The following is a 21,982-nucleotide window of genomic DNA, read 5'->3' on the forward strand; positions in this document are numbered from 1 at the left end:
AAGAATATTTTAAATAACGGAATAAAAATTTCATTCGAATGTTTACAATGCTCGACATCCATTTTATTTAAAATTACAGTCAGTTGGGTTTCGTTGAAATTCTTGCCGGGCTAGTTTCCACGCACCGACGTCAAGAATTTGACGTCGTCGTTACGACGTTAACTTTATCGCGGTTAATTAATAGTTAACGCCGACCGGAAATTCTCGAAATTGCTGGGTGAGCGTCGGCGCGGCGTAACGGGGCGGAGGGAAAGACAAAATTGCTTTATCCTTTAGCGTCCAGAGTCACGTTATTTCCAGTTCGGTGACGTACGGGCGTGCATGAGTTAATTTCGCGTTTAATATGGTGCAAAGGGCACAGAAACGTGATTATGTAACCTCGCCTACCAAGGTACAAAAATCTCGTACCAAACGACGAGAATGTGTTTCCCAGAAACGTGTTTACTTTGACCTTACAACGTATCATACAACAATAGGGATTCAAACAATACCGCACTTCGACCTTTACCGTTCACCTTTACCATGAGAAAAGATGTTACATCTTGTATTTTACGTTCCAAAATGCCAACTGAAGTGAGCTCGTACCGAAAATTAACCAACATTTATTATTTATCGTGCTATTTTTAATTTATTACGTTTACATGTAGATGTGCGTAAATTGTTTCTCTTCATTTTCTTTTTAATCTTATGTTATGTTATAAAGTCAGTTTATTTAATCCTTGTAGATTATCGAAATTGGAAATGAACTTACGGTTGCTTAACCTTTTGAGGGACGAATTTTAAATGGTTTTGTCTGGATCTAATTGATCACACACAAACCAAAGCAATTCTTATATGTAAATTGATTTTAACGTACAAATATGTCGTCTGACTTTAATATGATGTATGTTTTAATCCTAAATTATTTTGTATTATCGTATCGTCTAAATTGGCAGTTCTAAATAAATATGTTTTCAACGAACACTTTATCGATCGATGTTCAATAAAATAAATAATATTTGACTACTTTGTAAAAAAGAGAAAAAAAGAAAAATGCGCGACAGGTCTTCGCGTGCGATAACCGATAACCCTGTTGCCTAGATTGAAAATTCTAAATAAATTGATCTCCAAGAAATAGTTTATTGGTTGATGTTCAACAAAATAAATATAATTTTTTTACTTTTATATAAAAGATTAAAAATGCACGATAAGTCATTTCATACGGGAAGTATGTGGATAATTTAACATCGTCTCATTAATTTTACAGAAATAAGTTGATAATAAGAATTATTTCAATGTGGAAGTGTTTTTAGTCATTGTAAAAATCAACATTACACAATTTCTCCAAAAATTAGTCATTTAATTTAATTTAATTAGAATAGTATTTAGTATGTTTATGCTAAAATTGAATTGAGATATTCTTGGTGGTAACGCAAGCAATTACATTCTTCAATTAACACATATTTATGTCTAAACATTTATTTGTTATTTTTACATTTTAAGACTTTTTTTAAGCGAAGTATGAACTTACAATCGATACTTTTGATCCGATGCGAACTGAATCGAAGCAAGTAAATCCTTGATGATTATTATTTCAAATGTGAAATGACATCGATTCCTTAATTATATGTATTTCATTTTAAAACCAAATAGCCATAAATGATGTACACGCGATGACGTACAACGAACTGCATTCAAAGCTTTGTAATTATGCGACCTGGGTATCAATCGTATCGAAGACCATTATTTCCTTCATTATATTGGGTGTAATGCATATTTCGCAATCATTTATTTACAGTTATGTCATTTAGGAAGACACCACCAAAAAATTGAAAGCTTTCAATTCGTGATGTTTCATTTCACAAATAATATTATTTGTATATCGTTAGACTAGGGATATTTATGCATCTATGAAAATGATAAATATATAAAAATGTACAAGGATGTACGTGAATTCAATGACATAAAAATATAAACAAAATAAAATAAAATACACGTTACAACATTTAAAAGACAAAACATACGTCAAGTTTCAATTTTGATTCTGTATCTACGAAAATATGAATATGCATTAACATCCGCAGTCTACGTGTTACGCGTGTTTTGTAATTTTACATAAAAACTCATTTTAGTACCGTATATATTTTAATTTTAAAAGGTATCACGAATAACAATAACATATTAGCATTAAAGCAAACGCACACATATGTATATGTAAAATATATCCCTCGAGAGATTAGAGTTACAAAAAAAAGGAATATAAAAGCACAGAATTAATTTCTACACCTACGTAATATAATATTTCAATCGAATCATCGAAGGGTTTAAGTACCTCCTGCTTCAATCTTTCATTCGAATAAATCATCATCGATCGGTGTTATTCGTTGTTTATTGTTCGAATAAAATCGTGCCTATCACCGTGAAACGTTTAAGTGACTGTTCGCCGATTCCGTCATCTTTTCTGGATTCCTCGAAGAATCGCGAAGTATTAAAAAAAAAAAAAAAAAAAAAAAAAAAAAAAAAAAAAAAAAAAAAAAACCACGTCAGTTTACGCGAGAAGAAAGACAGGTTAGCCTAGCGCTCACTGATTTCGATATTTGGCGCGTCATCCTTTCATACACGCGCGCGAGACTCGTACTAGCCTTTTATTACGCACTTGTTCACGTTCCCATCACGTGAAAGGAACGTTTTTTCTTCCCCCTCTGATTTCCATACCGCATATTTAACGCGACTGCTACGTATTGCGTTCACACTTGGTAGATCATCCTCCTTCCTGGCTCTTCCCCTTTACTTAACCGACGGATGCTCACTCGATGCTTTTACAATAGATAGGAGCGAATTTTGTCGGCTTGCAGGTCTGTTCGATATCAACGTAAAATTATAAAGCAGGGCCGGGTTAAAAAATTTTGCAGGGCCTGAATTCACATTCAAATCCTACACTTAAATTTTACAACGAGGAATTATTTATTTACAAATGCTATATATTTTTTATAAGATGAATATTAAATAATAATACTTTGACGATTTTTGTCTTTCGATGATGATTTTGTCCTTTCAATTTAATCATCGCTGCTAAAAAAATGTCTGGCATCTCGCAGCAAAAATTGCTTCCATTTGTTAATGGCAACGCACGCGAAAATTGATTCCCGATCACGAATCCAACGGACGCAATCAAGCGTGATAACTTAATAGAAGAATTCGATTCGGTCGATATCCTTGCCACAGATCACTATCAGTCGATGCGTGATTTAACGATCGCGTTTATCTCTTGGTATTTTCCCTCTTATGCCAATCAGTTTGTTCAATGGCAGACACTGATTTCTAGATTCATTTTTGTTCAGTGGTTTTATTGGTAAAATTTTATGTGGAAGTATGACGTTATATGAAATAGTTGTATAGTAATTGTGGTTAGACCCTAAGGGAACCAATGATCAGTTAGAATTTGATGTTTGCTTTCCATATACTGCAGGTTACGTTTTCAGGGGTTTTGACTGTGCAGTAAGTGAAGTTAGGTTTTAACAGGATTTTTAGTTACGCAGTAATAGGTGTTATTTTGTGAAAGCACCTTTAGCTATTTAAGAATGGGTTACAGTAATAAATACATACATAAAATGAATCCATTAAATAAATGTCTCAATAAGGTCATGTATAGTGTACTGCTAGTATACTGCTAGTATACATACGCATGTAGTATACATACATAAAATGAATACATTAAATAAATGTCTCGATAAGCTCATGGATAGTATAATACTATTATACTATATTATTGAGTCACTTATTTAATGTATTCATTTTATAAGATCATGTATAGTATACTACTATTATACTATATTATTGACACATTTATGTAATGTATTCATTTTATGTATAGTATACTACTACTATACTATACATGACCTTATCGAGTCATTTATTTAATGTATTCGTTTTATAAGATCATGTATAGCATACATTTTATAAGTATACTATACATGACCTTATTGAGTCACTTATTTAATGTATTCATTTTATAAGATCATGTATAGTATACTACTATTATACTATATTATTGATACATTTATGTAACGTATTCATTTTATGTATAGTATATTACTATTATACTATATTATTGAGACATTTATTTAACGTATTCATTTTATGTATGTATTTATTGCTGTAACCCATTGTTAGCTAAAAGTGCTTTTACAAAATAACATGCAATTCCACTGATAGCCTTGATATACAGCGATAAGAATTTGCCCTTTTAACGTAACTGGTATAAATAAATTTGCAGAATCTCTGGGTCATGCGTGACGAGTTGCTCGTAAAAATTGTAACGATCGTTGTAAAAATGTAAAAAGAAACCTTCCTTCGAATTCTTCCGGGTTTAACGGCCGAACGTGTCCAAGGCCACTCCTCTCGATCACTTCTTACCTTCCAGCCAATTCAGCCGGAATTTAGTTTCCACTTTATCTGTAGTTATTCACCGAGTTATCAGAAGATTCTAGATTAGATCTGTATGATTACGAAATATCTTAACTGTTCTCCTATGGAATTTTTCCGAGCAAGTTCTTGCTACTTTTATTTATTTTCTAACAAAAAAAAAAAAACATACGAGCATTAATTTAACAGCGAAGGTTAAGTTTTGAGTGAAAGCGTTCACTTCCATTTTCACACATTAAATTGTGAAGTATCGATTAAACATTTTGAGAAATTCTTCTAAGTATAGTTTAAATTATTAGAAGCCGTTTGTAGCAATTGTCTCAATTACAAAAACTTATTGTTAGCGAATATTATATTATACGAATATTTTAATGAATCCAGGCTCGAAATCTTTCATATCTAACATAAGATACTTCCATTTTATCTCGCTAACATTACTTGGTAATGCCAACACTTCCTTATTAGGTATGATAAAATCGTCGATCAAATTCGTCGCTGTTCGTTCTAATTCGTACGCTCAATTAGAAACTCCTTAGCATAATTGCAGTTTAAAAGAGTTTTACAGTTGAAGACGGTCTCGTATAAAAATCACAAGGCCTCGGAATTTTTTGTATTATCCTCTACGTAAAACGAAGTCACAAAAGTTAAATTTAATTAGAATTCATAATTATAATTAAAAGATGTATTCGAAATAATTATTAGTTAGTTTTCTTTGCCGCTCTATTTTATTTTAATTACTTACTTCATGTGTGTAGAATGAAATCGCAAAAATTAAATTTCAATTAATTAAATACAAAATAAAATTGTTTATAGGAAATATATACTAGGTGCGACTTTTGTTTCATTGCATATTCGGTGTTTTGTTTTGTTTTTTTTTGTTAACAAAAAATATCTACCGAACATGTTTTGCTTACTTTTAATAATATCAAATGACAGCGAATTAATGTTTTCAATGTTTGCTTGATTACAGGAGCAACATCTCTCTGTCCTGTCATAGTTTGTGCGGGAGCTTTGACGATGGCCTCCAAGGATCGCATCCTCAATACCAGGACACGATCCTTACTATCGAGGAACTTCGTGCGCAACTGAACTCTTGCTTCACGTGAGTGTCGCTGCACGATTTTCTTTTTTCTTCGTCCCTGTTGGTTCGATAATGGCTCGTAAAATTTACCACGAAATTGAAATGGAAAAAATAAAGGGGAATAAGAAGTAAGAAACCGAGAAAGTAAGCAAGAGATTGACTTTTTTTCGTTCGAATGTTTGAAGTCTTTAAACCCTCGATTGGTTCCATTGCGTGAAAGTATAAATTCGTTGATGTCTTAATTATAGTGGAATTTTCACCTAAAAAATTCAAAACGTCAGCTCGGCCAAATTAGACAGTCTTCTTATCGGAAATGTCTTAATTAATTGCAATCATGAAATTTTTACTGTCTAATATTGGGGGCCTGTGTATAAATTTTAACAAGTTGCTTATCTGTTACGTGAAGAAACACGGTCGCTATTAATTAATTAATACTTCTTCGTAGTCTTAGTCTTAAATGTTAATTAATTACAATCAATAAATTTTTTACTGTCTAATATTGGGGGCCTGTGTATAAATTTTAACAAGTTGCTTATCTGTTACGTGAAGAAACACGGTCGCTAGTTTGTTTCGTAAAAGCTTGATAAAAGTTACAACTGATTCAACAGACGCTATCAGAAACGATTAACCCGGCTGGCCCTACCTTACATAATTTTGATATAGGCCAATAATTACAGTCTTTGCGCTTAGGCTATTGACCTCTAATCCTCCTACAATCTTGTACGATTTCTGTCGCATAGTGTATAGAGTGCGTCGCGCTAGAGGAACGAGTCGTATCACCTCATTCGGTGAAAATAGAACAATAGGTTTATATAAAAACCCTTGTTGCATAAGAATGTTTATCTTTCTATTACCTCACTTTCTAATTTCCCATCGTATCACTCGGTGAAAATAGAACAATGGGTTTATGTACAAATTTGTATTGCATAAGAATGTTTATCTTTCTATTCTTTCTATTATCTTTCTATTTTTATACATATAATTACAACAACGCACCTCCAAAGTGTAATTGTTTTTTTTTTTTTTTTTTTAGTTTAAGTAGAATCGTTTGTTCTTTATTGATTATACGGACTGCTTGTATATAGTATAGCGTGTACAAAAATATATGGAGGACTAGCTGTGCCTCGCGGTTTCACGGTAAATTGAATATATTAAAAAACAACTATTTCATTTGTTCCTCGCTGAATAAAAATTTGATTACATTGCTGCTAGCAATACAAATAATATGCAACGTAATCCAGTTCAAGTTTTATTTACGGTGAAATAAAAATAAATTAATTAATAAGTGTTTGTCAGTGAAAAGAATGTTCGGAATTTTTATCACAAGATTACCTTCAAGTATTATTAGTCTTGTATGTTTAAAGAAGTTCTTTGAGTGTAAAGTGATAAAAAAATGTTTGTTTCTTTTGCTCGTGTTAAAACTACTAAATTAGAAGCTTCAATAATGGTTGACATTAAGGGATTAGTTTTTATTGTTGTCAAGCTTATAATAACTTTGAGCGAGTTGCTAATCGATTATCGTGGTTGGCGTTGATGGATGCGTGCAGCAAGGAACATTCGATTTAACAATGAAAGAATATTTTTAGCCCCCGTTCATAATTTACCATGCATAATCGAAGCATAAAGTTGTTGATATTAAATAACAATGAAAATGACACTTGTAGGATAAAAATTGTAAATTGTATCATTTATATATATATTTTTTTAATTATTATGTACATTGAAGAGTAAATTAAATACTATTTCTTTTTAATAGCAAAAAATCTAAATTTAAAATTCATATCGAAACGTATACTGTAAGGATGTAATAGTTGCCAAATGATGAAATTATCATAATACTCGTATAATAATCGTTTAATCAAGTGTACCTTCGATATGTGGCTTTAAAAGAATCTACATACATATACTTTTGGGACACCCTGTATAGCTTCCACAAGCTCGAATGAAGCAGCGCTAGCTGTAGTTGAACTTAAAACATTTCCGTAACCTATCGGTTTTATAATTACTTCCACATTCTGCCTTTATAATTATAGAGATAAGGTATTCAAAGACCGCAATGAGAATGAAAAAAAAGTGCAAACTAAATGTACAGTATACGATCATTGTACGCACGTGTAAATTAAAAAATAATTCCACCACCCCTTGGGAAATCTTAAAAAAATCTTTTATCGTCGTTTATCATCGTAGAATTGTTGTCTCTTGTTAGAATAATAATAGTAATAATAATTAGACTGCAGATTTTTACGTATTTATAGAAAATGTGAATGCGCAAGAAATTAGAAAATGAAACACAGTGCGCAACATTATAAAATACAGTATTATTGAAAGTAAAGTTTTATGACTTTTAAAAGTATTATATATGTTTTGTAAAGTAAAATAAATTCCTATTTAGGGTAAATTTTCAAAGGTACGTTTGCAAAGATTTTATTTTGCATAAAGATCTGTAGTCTAATAATAATAATAATAATAATAATAATATTTGCTGGTAAACGGAATACGAGGGTACAAATATAATTTCTGATCTTTTTGTTATATTTTAATTCTGGAAAGTCATTGATCCAACTTGCGACGTTATTTGTAATCGTTAGAAGGTTATCGAGTTTTTCTGACCGAAGATTAACTTTTCATTTACAGATGTGGGGTTTCGTGGAGCGAAGAACACGTATCCCTCGACTGCAGCGAGTGCGGTGGCTATTCCCTTCAACGGCCGTGCCCGCTTTGCGACGGACGTTGCCACACCGTGTGGAAACGCGACCTTACCATGGTAAATATCTATTTTTTGTCCTTTAACCAGTATCTGTGCAACCTTGCGAACACTGCCAACAGAGTCTCGATCGATCCATTGTCTCCAAGCAGAGATAAGCAACAGTCTCGTCTAGATACAAATTTTGAATAACCGATAAAAGTAAAAAGAAACTTTATTCGCGCGTCGTTTAATCGATATCAGAATTTGAATTCCAAAATTATTATTAGTAAATGTTTACGAGTGTTGTCGTCTCTCGAGTCCAAAAGGTTGTGTATTATTCAAACATCCTCTACCTACCTACTTGAAAAAATTCTTACTTATTTACTAAACTCGGAAAAAAACGTTTCCACGTTTTTATGTTTTTATTTCGCAAAAACCTTGAAGCAATAAAAATAAACAACGTATAATCGTGAGCACTGTCGACCTTGGACACGTTTCCAAACGTTATCTTGAGAAGTAAGAATTATAATACCATTTATGACACTCTTATTATTCCTGACACTTTTTGAGCTTTCGAAAATATTTTCATGAAAACTGTACGTTTTAATAGTTTTACCGTTTTTGTTTTTCGTCTAGAATATAAACGTGAACGTTTATTATTCATTATTCGTTGGTAAGGCAAGAATCTGTTATTAATTTGAAAACGCTACACGTTTAGCCGTTACCTCTAAGGACGACAGTTTGCGCTTATCGATTTCACGAGTGACATTTACAATATCCCCGTATTACCGCGAAGGCCATCTTAACAACTGCCTTGCTCGTGATAAGGTCGAACGGAGTCGGTTGTGCGAAATAGTCGATAAGAGCTGTACTTGATGTCAGCTTTCAGTAATACGTTTTTAATATTTTTTGATTAATCGATGAAACCCGAGATAGATCATAAAAATTAATCCGTCTACAGTAACATAAAGATACAAAAGTGTTCGTCCATTATGGGAACATTCGTTTAACTCGTTTCACAACGCAAAAAACAATCTCATAACGTGTATAATTATAGGAACGGTAAATTATTGAAATGATCACGGCTCTAGCTAAAATATTTCTACCTGAAGAAGTTATTATTTATTTTATTATTATATTTTATTTCCATGTATACCATTATGGGTTTTTACATTAGTCCCCTTCCCTTGCAATACAGGGTGTCTAAAAAATGTTGTATCACCTTGAAAGAGGTGGTTCGGGAGGTGATTTGAAACAACTTTTTCCTTAGCGAAAATGTTATAGGAGGCTTCGTTGAGGAGATATTAACGGAAAACACTGACCAATCAGAGCGTGCGTATACTGTTGGAGCGGCCGCGGTGGCGTATGAACGCGGCCGCCTAGCGCGTAGCCACGCCTACCGCGGTCTGATTGGTCGGGGTTTTCGCTTAATATCTCCTTAACGAAGCCTCCTACAACATTTTCGCTAGGGAAAAAGTTGTTTGAAATCACCTCCTGAACCACCCCTTTCAAGGTGTTACAACATTTTTGGAACACCCTGTATATCCCCTTTCCTTAACTTAAAATCTAATCTTAAAATCTAGGGCCTTATATTACGGTTACCGTTAGTTCAACTCCTCTTCTTCTATCCTTCCCTCTGTCCCAATCTCAATGCCCTTCTCTTTCTTTCTTCTTACTATTTTTTCAAAATCTAGCTGAAGAAGTTTCGTGCGCATAAATTGAAACGTTCCATTTTCTTGTTTCAGTCCCACGCTAGTGGTAAAGCAAGATGGATCGGTGAATGCGGGCTTAGTTGTGGCCCCTCCCTCGAGGAGTCGCTGGTACCAGCGTTGGAAAAGTTGCGAGCCACCTCGTGAACGGTGCTCGGCGACGAATGCATAGAGAGACGTCGTGTACCGTCACTCAGCACAAGACTTAATCCATCACCATCCATCTAGTATCACCCCACCACCATCGTGCGAGTCGGAAACGTGTGAATGTGGATTCTGGTTGCATAGATGATACATTATGTTCCTGAGGAGGAGAGAACGGGAATATGAACAGACAACCCAACTCAAATGAAATCGTTCATCTCCCCACGGCTTCCTCTTTTCGACGGTGCATCGCCGCAAAACACGCTCGATTATTGGCAGAATCTTTCCTCAAGAGCTGAAACCAAATCATCGGCACTGCCCTGTGTTCATCGTTATCGCTGCCCTCGATTAGAGGGACGAGTTATATACCGCGTGAATTACTGGGGCTGTTCGCGATATTATAGCTTCTTGGTAGATTGTATTTGCGGCATGTCGGGTGCGATGCGTTGAATGCCCCTTGTATATTGTAAATCTCGAATTATATTTGGTTCGGAGCGTACAAATCTCTGTATATGTATATATATACTCACGCAATCTGATTTCTAAAGTAATTCTCTGCGAGAAGTACAATTGATTAAAAAGTGATTTCGAGTTTCGAATAGCTGGATAAATTTTGTAGAACCGTATTCTTTTTAGAGAAATTAAATTTTATTTGGTCACGTTTCGTTGATACTGGGTATTGCGTACCAATAAATTGTTAACAAAATTTTTTACAGACTTTTAATCGGAACAGTCTAGATTTCGTAAATATACAGCAGAGATGGGAATCATTTTCTTTTCAAATAAAAAGTAATGAATAAAAGCAACCTACGGAGATTTATTTAGGTTTATTCGTCGTTCTTTAAATTTGTATTTTTCTTCATTGTAAAATATTTAACGGATATTAATAGTTGTTGATCTTTTGTTCGTTAATCGACATTTTCATATGCATACGAATTTCTCCCATCTCTGGTATATATAACTGTATACGTATTTGTCACCATCTGTTTACTGTTGTGTTTTGACAAAAGTAACGAAAGAGTACTTGCACACGCAATGAAATGCAGTGCGTGAAAAATAGCTTAAAAAATATATGTCACCACGTTCAGTGGCTCTGTAATAGATCCATTCTTCAATTTTTAACTTATAATAAAAGAACATTACATTTTACACCTTCTTTTGGTTGCATAACTTTGGTCTCGAAATGTTCAGTAATGTTCGAGTTTTAAGTAATATTTTACGCGGTTAAAAAAGAAACCCGGAACGGTTGTTATTGTTTTATTAGATCAAATGATGCAAATGATTGATGGAAATGAATTTGAGCAACATAAATTTGAGATAGAGCAACGTATACGTATTGATATGATGAACATAACAATTCCATCAAAATTAAGAGCTAATTTTTCACTTTAAAGACCGAAGGAATGTATCTTTCAAGAATAATATTCATTGCAATCGAGTCTTAGACTGATAATAGGTGAAATTTGTAACAGAAAAATGTTTATCGTAGATAAAGAAAAACGTACCGAGTTTACGATGAAAATATGATGTAATCCAATATCAGTTGTAAATGACAAGCTGTACAAAATGTCTACGATTGCATTTGGAAAAGTTGGTGCTAAGTGCCAAGAGACACGAAATTAGCCTAAGAAGTGGAACTGGGGGAAATATCAGTCAAAGTAGAAGCTAGTAAATATAAATTAAAACTTCTTTTTACGAGTTATCGATACTACGACTGCGTTAACAATTACGATTTTCAAAAATCGTGTCGGCAGTAATTTCACTAGCACACACGATTTTGAACTCATTCGTAGAAAATAATTAAAAATGCGTAAAGCGCTTTTTACTATATTTTTTCTTTTAATTTTTTTCCGGTTAATGCGATTCTTCTCGGTTCTATGTGAGAGCATGTTACGTAGCCTACACACACCTAAGTGAAATCAATTTAAAAGCAAGCATTTATGTTGGTGCCAATCAGTTTTCGAATTTGTACTACTTTTTTTAACGTAATAACCAGACGCGTGTATTTGTTTTCATGAACAATTATACATTCGTGCACGATTCATTTGAACACAAACGTATTCTTTTGGTCGTATAATGTTTCGTATGTGAGAACATGTTCATCAGATTCATGCTCATGTAAATTAAACTGTAACTTGTAAACATTTTCTGAAGTATTAGCTCAGGCGACGAGCTTTAATTTAATGCTTTAGAAAATACCTTTGGTAGCAATTTTTATTTAATCCGTAAAATTCTTATTTATGACCAGAACATAAAAATTATGGGTTTAATAAACGATATTCGTCAGAAATTCCATGTGTTATTTATAAAAAAAATAGATATTAATAAATTAATATACACAAACATACGATTACGTGTCGTGTACAGTCATTTAACGTCAGATTTTATGAAATGAACGAACTTTTCATAAAAAGATTTCTGCGATTGAATTAAAATTCATAAATAAAAGGCTTTACAAATGCTCTTTTTATTGACAATCTTATGTACATTTTTATCATGCTGTGCAGCATGTCCACTCGATTTTGTATTGTTCCAAAGTACACGATTCCGCGCATGTACTTTCGCTTCGAGACTATTAACTTGCACATATTAGGTGATATATGGTAAACTCATAATACACAATTTTAACAGGCAACGTAGAAGCAGATTTGTTACCAGCGAAAGTACAAAAATGACGACACTAAATCCTGAAGTAAGTACTGAAACTTCAAACTAGCACAAACAGCTGTTCTTATTTCACAATACCAGAGAAAAAAAGATTAAAGTAAATTTCACAGAGATATTAAATACTGAAAAATTTGTAATACAACGTATACATTCAGTCTAGTTATTGCTTCTTAATTAAGACTGTTCCCATGGTAGCCTGTTAACGTTAAGTATGTAGCCGCAATAAAAGTGGCGTACTCTTGCTACACAACCTTTTAGGGAGTACTAGCTCGCAATGATGATATAAAAATTTTCTTTCGTTAAATAACTCTTAACTGTGTTGAGCATTTAGATTTACAATGGTGGTAAGGAACAAATTACTCCATTGAAAATTGTGAACAGAAATGGGAATACAGAGGTAGGTAGAACGTTCCTCCTTAAAAGATCTGTGCGTGAAATCATGTGCTGCCTGAATTACGCTAATATTTTACTATTAGTTTACATAAAGGTAGCATCGGTTCGCTCAGAAATCGAACAAACTCTTCTTTGACATAATGAAGATAATCTCAGCACCATTATCCTACAAGGACAACTAATCTTGCGCGCAGCGCGTGCAAATATTGACAAGAATTAAACTTTGGTGCACGACGTGATTCACATGCGTAATAAATAAGTTGCTGTCGTCGTAGCGATAGATCGGTAACTTCTCCTCGTCGGTTGTTCCTTCCTGTGCAAAAATGGAAAGTCGCACAAGGACCCAATTTAATAAATCGTGGGGTGACCAAGAAAAAACGTAAATGGATGGCTAGACAAGCTAAATTATACATATTTACTTCGAAAAAATCTAATAGGAACGAATCGCAGGTGGTACTGTCGCGCATTCTTTTTCGTTTAGCGTATTGTCTATCACTGGTCTGAACTCGATTTTTACCTGGAACATAATTCAAAGTAATATAAATTCAGTGAATCGTATATTAGAAGAGATGAACTAAAAGTATTTCTCCCAATTTTTCTATGTTCTATTTCAACGAATGTTTGAACCAAGTAAACGTATTTAAGTTATGTTATATATATTTAAAAAATGCTCAATTCTCCGATGCAGCGAGTCGGTATTACTTACTTCTCCTGTCCTGGGGTTAATCGTTGTCAGCGTATGCTTTCGCCAATGTTGATCCAATGGCTTTGGTTGCTGGTTTTCTAAAGGTTTACTGTAATCGTACTCATCAATTCTGTCTCTGAAATCTTCGCGGGCGTGAGCGCCGCGACTTTCCTTCCTATTCTCAGCGCCTACTATCGTTTGCATCGCGTTGATCATTAAATTTTGTAATTCGAGAGTTTCTACGAGGTCGGAGTTCCATATCAAAGACCTGTCTGCTACTTTGACATCGCCTAATTTTTTGTAAAGGGCAGACATCTTTTTACATCCTACAAAAATTTAAAGATATTTTAATACCAAGAAAACTTTCTTAAAATTATTTCAAGCATTATTGCTAATCAAAATTTTACCTTCTTGTAAAGTTTCAGCCATTCTAAACACGGCTGCATGTGTTTGCATGGTTTTCTGCATACTTAATCTTAAATCCGCTGTCGTAACACTACCGTTCGCATTTCTAGCCCAGTCTAAATTCGCCACACTTTCTTCTCCAGCGTTCTAAAATATGTGCAAATTACATTAATTGACATGTCTATTTAGTATACGAACATCGTCTAATTCAGAATCTTTGATTTTTAAGAAACTAGACGAACAGTTTAAGGCTGAAGATTGTGATATGCATGTACATGTCAGAAATCATGAACGGTACTGTAACCTACTGTAATTCAATTGGCTACGGTGGCGCCACCATTATCTTGGTAAAACTTATATTCAAACCTTGTAAGTACTCGCCAAGAAATACAATTTTGTACTATTCCCATTAGCTTTAAAGCAGTTTATCTTAGAGATATTATAGATAAAGTAGGGGAGACAGACCTCTAGTCGTACCACAGCTAAAAAGAGAAAAAAAAGCCGCGGTACCCTATCTGTTTTTCTCCCTCAGGGGCTGTAGCTGCATATGTCTGATTGTAGCTACAGTACGGGTTTAACCATCCCGAGATACCCGTGCTATATATAGAAGAGCCAATAAGTCTCAACAAACTACTGTATGCGTTGACTACTCCCCTACTCTATTTGTAATGTGTTTATATTTTTCAATACACTATCTGTGCGTCAAGTTTAACAATAATCAGAAATTGTATATTGGATGATGTTCCTTGTAGTATGCTATATAATATACTTACAGGTTTAAGAGGCCCAATAGCTTCACCTGGTTTATTCTCTGCCGCGATTGTCTTAGCACATGCACGTCCAAACACAACTAAATCTAATAATGAATTAGCACCGAGACGATTAGCACCATGAACTGATGCACAGGCTGCTTCTCCACAAGCGTACAGTCCACGTACGACTTTGTCTTCGTTATTCTGTCTTGTCAAAACCTGTCCCTTATAATTTGTTGGTACTCCTCCTACACGTATACATTATTATGATTTATATAATATTTCATAGATTTTCAAAGAATATTTTTAATTAAATTATTAAAATACTTATTTTCTTGTTATGAACGTATTTATATATATTTAATAGTTAATTTTATTTTTCTCTCGTAATTTTGAAAAATATTACGTACCCATGTTGTAATGAACAGTCGGTATAACAGGAATAGGTTCTCTTGTCACGTCAACTCCAGCAAATATCATTGCAGTTTCCGAAATTCCAGGCAATCTGGCTGCCAATTGCTCAGGCGGTAGGTGATGAAGTTGCAAATAAATGTGATCCTTTTCAGGGCCAACACCTCTAGAAAAGAGAATAATTTTAAGTTATATAAATAAGTCTGCATTAATTATATAACGTTTATATAAAACGCTAACATAGTGCACGTGCAAACATGTAAGTTCATCGTGACCGCATAGTCTCTATCATTTTACAAATTAAAATTTAATATCACGTCTTGCTTCTACCATTCCATTTTCATGTATATTATTAAAAAGTCTTTTTATCCTTCTTTTTAACGTTTTATAATTTTATTATTATTATTATAATAGAAATTCTTTTATTGAAGATAGCTAAATTTGCTTTTGTCATAAGAAATTTGCATGTTTTTGCATGATGCATGATTTTGGGACACCCCGTATCCGCTACATTAAACTTACCTGCCTTCCCGGATTTCAATGGTCATAGACCTAGATACTACGTCCCTAGAGGCTAGATCCTTCGCGACTGGCGCATAACGTTCCATAAACCTTTCACCTTCGCTATTTACGAGATAGCCTCCTTCGCCACGGCTGCCTTCTGTGATGAGACAACCAGCGCCGTATATTCCTAAAATTAAGAATATCGTAAATACGTATATTGTATGAGCCTACGTAACTATCTAACACCTGCGTAACTCATTTACATTTGACGATAAACAAATTTGGTTGGAACAAATCTTGCGTGGTTTCAAGGAGAAGTAATCTGATGTTAGTAATTGGTTTCAAGGGGACGTTATCTGAAATGTGTAGTCCAGATTTTGCCTATTTTTGATCAAAAGTAAATGAGTCATTATTAGGTTGTAGATCAAGTATGCAATTTGAATTAGTTCTTGCATATAATTTTCGTACCAGTTGGATGAAATTGTACAAATTCCAAATCCTGATTGTGTAAATTGGCTCTTGATACCATTGCAGTACCATCACCGGTACATGTATGAGCAGATGTACAGGAGAAATAGGCACGTCCATAGCCTCCAGTTGCTAACACTGTATTTTTAGCATGGAAACGATGAAGCGTGCCATCTTCTAGACAAAGAGCAATCACTCCTCTACATTCTCCATCTTCCATGAGCAAATCCATAGCAAAGTATTCGACAAAGTAATTGCAGTCATAGCTCAATGACTGACCATACAGTGTGTGAAGGAGAGAATGACCTGTTCTATCAGCTACACAGCAACATCTGTGAGCTTGGCCACCTTTTCCAAACTTTAGAGACTGTCCACCAAAAGCACGTTGGTAAATTTTACCTGTAACAAAAAGAATAGTTACTTCTACGTAAGCATTAAAACTAACTCGAGAAATATAAACATATTTAATTCTACGATTAATTATTAAAAAATGAAATTTTCAACCATTTTTTAAATTCTACAAATGTTGTTCCGAAATTGAAGTTTTATAAACATATAAGCAACATTCACACAATTAATAGAAGTATAACAATGTTTGGATACATGGCAACCACAAGATATGATTTGTTATTCTTAAATGTTAGTTAAAAATTTACATCAATATACTTTTTTGATACCGTGATAAATTTTGGCAGAAGTGATATCACTTGTAACCAAAAATGCAGAAATACCAGTGTAAATATTAAAAAGTTAGTAGACTATATAACTATGGATGATAGTATAAGGCAGGGGAAGGATTCTGAAGGATCTAACGTTGTACAAAATGAAAAAGATCAGACAAATGAGAGGTACAGAACAATAATTAATAAACATTTAAAATAAAGATTACAAGAAAATCAAATTAACTTATGAGTCTAAATAAGCAGTACACTTATACTTGTTACTTTATTTAATGATTCGTTTATTACAAAGTTTTATTCAATGGAATCTGAACATGTATAGATTTCATAAATTATATGTAAATTTCTAGAATGAAATCAACGTCCAAATCACAGCAAAATCAAAGGATGCATTCTCATTCCCGTTCTCGATCGCCAACTAGTTCTCAAACTTCAAAGCAATGGATAAGTTCCAATGCTTTCATAAATTTTGTTCAGGATTTTAGACAGGTTGGCACACAAATAAAATATATATGCACATTTTGCTATGAGTAGAGAAAACATGACATTTACAGAACTTTACCGATGTGAGGAGCACAAGAGTATTTCAATTAGCTGGTGAAAGATGGAAGCAAATGTCTCCTGAAGAAAAACAACCATACATAAATACAGCTAAAAGCGTTAGGAACCGTAGACAAGATCAGCCGAAGTTTGAACAAGAAAATAAACCTAATGCAAACACAGAACACAAAAAGAATGCAAATACAGAACACAAAAAGAATGAAAACACAGAGAAGCGGACAACAAATAGAAAAAATCCAAAAAAAAGTAGCAAGGTCGATTTTTCATTTACTTTGTCAGAACAATTATAAATTTCAGTGTGCATAAACAGAATTACATTTGCCGATAAATCACGTATAACAAGCATATCTTTAATATAGGAACGAAAACAGAGTCGAAAAAAGAAACACGATACTGAATCAGAGAGTGATACAGCTACTTCAGTTACCTCAGCCTCAAACACAGCAACAAGCGAGGATATGTCAGACACAAGTTGATAAAAAAGCAATTGGTTATGTGAATTTGTTAGTGCTTGTAATCACTTCATATTAGAAGAATTCTTCTATATATACAATTAATACACATTATATTTTGTTATATCATATAAAATTGATTTTCTATGATAATATGCCAAAAATACTAAAATGTACTTATGTCATAAAATATTAATAAAAGACTTCTCCTATTTAGGTTTCCTATGTGAAATATGTACAATACATTATATATTAGGGTACTGAAGAAATCACTGTGCACTTCAAAATTTTAATTCATTCAGTGATTAGGTAAATAAAAAGTAATTTCAAGTATGATGATCTATTTTTCTTAACAACTAGGAGCAAAATGCCTAAAATATGCAATACCTTTTTAGACACTCTAATAGCTGTATTTTATAATAATATTACCATCTGTGGTACGACTGAAGGGCATGCCACAATTTTCTAATTCGATGACTGCTTTTGGAGCTTCACGAGTCATATAATGAATAGCATCCTGATCACCCAGCCAGTCAGATCCCTTAACAGTATCGTACATGTGCCATTGCCAGTTATCACTTTCCATGTTACCCAATGCTGCATTAATTCCTCCTTGAGCAGCAACAGTATGCGATCTTGTTGGAAATAATTTGGTAACAACTGCTGTTTTGAATCCTTCCGCAACCAAGCCATAGGCTGCACGCAATCCTGCTCCTCCAGCACCCACCACAACAGCATCGTAAGTGTGATCTACTAGTGGATAATGTTTAGAGACGGCATCAGAAATTTTTGCTGCTTTGCCATCTGGTGTATAATGTAATTTACGATCTGTAGTAATGGGCAAACCCAACTTATTCTGAAATAATGGAAAGAAATATTTTAAAAATTTCTGAGTACATATATTGCATGTATCTGCAGAGATGGGCAGATTTTAAATCATATGATAGATGATGAATTCAGACACCATACAGTAATTTATTTTGTGGTAAGCAATCTTGAATAAAATGAAATTTGAATCTACACTCATCACAATTGCAAGTACAAGGTAATCATATAATGGACAAAATGTCCATGAAAATCCTTTTAACATATGCAGATATATTTAAGTGGAAGAATATGAAACTATTTAAGTTGAATAGAAACTTAAAAAACATAAATACATTTAAAATAAATAATTCTATGTTTCATTTAAGAAATAAAAATTGAATTGTATTACGAAGTTTGAGAAACACTGACCTAATATCTACAATATACTTCGCCATATGGAGATTAAATGTAACGATACGTGATTAGTAAAAAACGAATTTGTAACGGCGATTGACATATTTGATATACAGCGTGTTTCTCAAGGTACCGCTAAATGCTGAAAATAAATTAACGGGATCACGATTATCTAAAATAATTTTATTGCATGATCATACGCAACCAACAGACCGAGAGTGAAATAAAGTACGTAAAATTGAAATCGGGTATGGATGGTAGGTTCATAACAAACGAAAACGTAATTTAAAGAGTGTAATTTCCCGCTAATACCAGCATCCCGTGTCGGTGGCTCATCCGCAATTACAATTAACCTCTTCTGGCCTGCTGTACAGTGTACATACATCATAATACACGTCGACGTAAAGATCATCTTTCATAACAACATAATTAATATCTTAAAACAATAAACGTCACACCGCCTACGGTTGATTTTTCTTTAAATTACATTTTCCGTGATATTTAGCGAGAACCATGAAAGTTTATCACGAGTGCAACATGTAACAGATACATTATATAAAAGAGATGTTACAGCATGTAGAATAATATTTTTCATCGCTAAAACATGACATATTTAATATGATGAAAATTATGTTTATTTAGTGGATAAGCTTCCATTCATTTCGTTTACATTTACACTATAAATCATACAAAATATACTTGTTGATCCATAACAGCAACGTAATGCATGTTATTTTTTGGTTTTTAATATTACGAATCTTTACTTGAATAAGTTTGCAACAGAGTAGGACAAATTAGGAGAAATTTTTCACTTGGCCGTGACACCGCATCTCTGTATAACCTTCACTTTTTTCATTTTCTTTTGAAATTTTCGTAAAAAATCAAACGAATCGCTGAGAACAACACGGTATAATAGGCAAGTTATTTCATATTACGTATATATTCTTTCAAGCGTCTAATGAATTTTACACGTTCACAACACTTAATCAACGATGCTTGACACAGTAACAAAATCACAAGTCCACAAAATTTGTAACTTTTTCATTAAATGCATTTATCGAAGCGTAAAAGAATTAAACTTTCTCGTTCAATGTATGCGTTGTGTGCTATATTAATATATGTTTGGTTTTGTTCACGCTAAGATAATTAAGAATATTCGCCTTTTAATTTAGAAATTTTACAATTCTATGGATCTAGTAGGTATGCAAGATAACATGTAGATAATGCGTGAATTTTGTTGCTCATAACTGCCAACTGCAGAATAATGTACGTTTGTTTAATCGATTAACTTTTCAGCCACAAGAATGCATGGCACTTTTCGGGAAAACAAGTAACTTAAATAACAGAAAGTTTCCTCAAACGATCAGCATATTATCTCGAAGAGGGTCAAAACGACGATTCGATGAATTCGAATAATTACATGCCGATATAAATATATTTTTTATATACAAGGTGTCCCAAAAATGTTGTAACACCTTGAAAGGGGTGATTCGGGAGGTGATTTGAAACAACTTTTTCCTTAGCGAAAATGTTGTCCGAGGCTTCGTTAAGGAGATATTAACGGAAAACATTGACCAATCAGAGCGCGCGTATACCGTTGGAGCGGTCGCGGTAGCGAAGGCTACGCGCTGAGCGAGCGCGCTCGTACGCGAACAAGTGACTCGACGTGCATCGAAGGACCTTGACGCGACCGCTCAACGTGTAGCCATCGCTACCACGGCCGCTCCACCAGTATACGCGCGCTCTGATTGGTCGACGTTTTCCGTTAATATCTCCTCAACGAAGCCTCGGACAACATTTTCGCTAAGGAAAAAGTTGTTTCAAATCACCTCCCGAATCAGCCATTTCAAGGTGTTACAACATTTTTGGGGAACCCTGTATATAGCGGCAGAAAATCAAGTATCGAGGAGACTAAATCGCCAGAATGCGATGCAGCGAACGGTTTCGGTGTTACGTCTAGGTTTAATATTCAGCCAGTAATAAAAGTAACGATTGTTTGCCGAACGAAGATAACGGAAATCACTGTTATTATTTCGCAGTGGAAAAGTATGACTGTGTGCAACCCGGCTACCGTGGCTGGGGTGGCGCGTACGAAATGAGGGAAGTTCGATAAAAAAAGACAGTCGACGTCAGAATCGTCTGCTAAACATTCTTCCCTCGAACGCAAACCGTAACCGAGTCACCCGTCGGTCCTTGATATCCGTATTTTCGTAACCGTTTCATTCAGGTTTTTGTCATTGATCCAGATAAGCGACAAAATGCCCCGCCACGAGGAAAGTTTTTCATGCGGAATCGAGGCAGATCTTCGCGAGAGTGTTTGGGTAAACTTACGTAATTCGATCGACGCCGAATATCGCGCAAAGGTGCATCATTGTCGGTATAAAAATTATGTAACTTAACGAAAAAACGGCTTACCAACGTCGTTGTTCGAGTATTTCTCGCCAGTAAAGACGACAGCTTCAATAGACCGCTCATCTTGGCACGTTGTCACGTTCTCGTTGTTAAATTTTCGTTTTTGACGGGGATACGCGCACCTCTTGTATCGAATGCGCGTTTCGGCTAACACCGTGCAACTAACCCCAGTTTTTGTTAACTTCACTACCGCACTTCTTGCACGGTGACGTGAAGTGCTCGAGTCGGTTGAGTACCGACTACTGGCGGAAGCTCTCAGATGAATACCAGTGCTGCCAATCGTACGGCCGAGAGTTAACCTCACCTATGAGGTGCTTGTTCGATTTTCATTTCGCGCTTATCGCCGA

At 34.2% G+C, this 21,982-nt stretch overlaps 3 protein-coding genes across 4 annotated transcripts in view; 2 read left to right on the plus strand and 1 right to left on the minus strand.

Moving 5' to 3' along the window:
* LOC128877095 (protein pinocchio) overlaps window positions 1-12,371 on the plus strand; it is a 70,778-nt gene extending 58,407 nt beyond the window's left edge. The window contains exons 4-6 of the mRNA XM_054124104.1: window positions 5,375-5,506; window positions 8,120-8,249; window positions 9,917-12,371. Of these exons, the coding sequence (XP_053980079.1) occupies window positions 5,375-5,506; window positions 8,120-8,249; window positions 9,917-10,027 (373 nt within the window). The 3' untranslated portion in view covers window positions 10,028-12,371. The remainder of the gene's footprint in view (window positions 1-5,374; window positions 5,507-8,119; window positions 8,250-9,916) is intronic.
* Window positions 12,372-12,467: 96 nt separating this feature from the next.
* On the minus strand, window positions 12,468-21,847 carry LOC128877072 (succinate dehydrogenase [ubiquinone] flavoprotein subunit, mitochondrial). 2 transcript variants are annotated; one of them, XM_054124054.1, is made up of 10 exons: window positions 21,639-21,847; window positions 18,432-18,858; window positions 16,310-16,708; window positions 15,860-16,028; window positions 15,337-15,503; window positions 14,948-15,174; window positions 14,177-14,321; window positions 13,791-14,095; window positions 13,504-13,601; window positions 12,468-13,397 (listed from the first exon to the last, which is right to left on the minus strand). In XM_054124054.1, the coding sequence occupies exons 1-9, from the start codon at window positions 21,696-21,698 to the stop codon at window positions 13,515-13,517; spliced, it is 1,986 nt and encodes a 661-aa protein (XP_053980029.1). In that variant the 5' UTR covers window positions 21,699-21,847; the 3' UTR covers window positions 12,468-13,397; window positions 13,504-13,514. The 2 variants fall into 2 exon arrangements, with proteins under 2 accessions (XP_053980029.1, XP_053980022.1); XM_054124047.1 differs by having other exon boundaries at window positions 12,468-13,601.
* Window positions 16,722-18,423, plus strand: LOC128877101 (uncharacterized). Its single transcript, XM_054124118.1, has 4 exons — window positions 16,722-17,157; window positions 17,340-17,478; window positions 17,544-17,804; window positions 17,910-18,423. Exons 1-4 carry the CDS (start codon window positions 17,078-17,080, stop codon window positions 18,024-18,026), a joined length of 597 nt encoding a protein of 198 aa, XP_053980093.1. The 5' UTR covers window positions 16,722-17,077; the 3' UTR covers window positions 18,027-18,423.
* Window positions 21,848-21,982: the final 135 nt, after the last annotated feature.

The sequence above is a fragment of the Hylaeus volcanicus genome, chromosome 1, assembly GCF_026283585.1.
Source record: "Hylaeus volcanicus isolate JK05 chromosome 1, UHH_iyHylVolc1.0_haploid, whole genome shotgun sequence".
NCBI classification, from domain to species: Eukaryota; Metazoa; Arthropoda; class Insecta; order Hymenoptera; family Colletidae; genus Hylaeus; species Hylaeus volcanicus.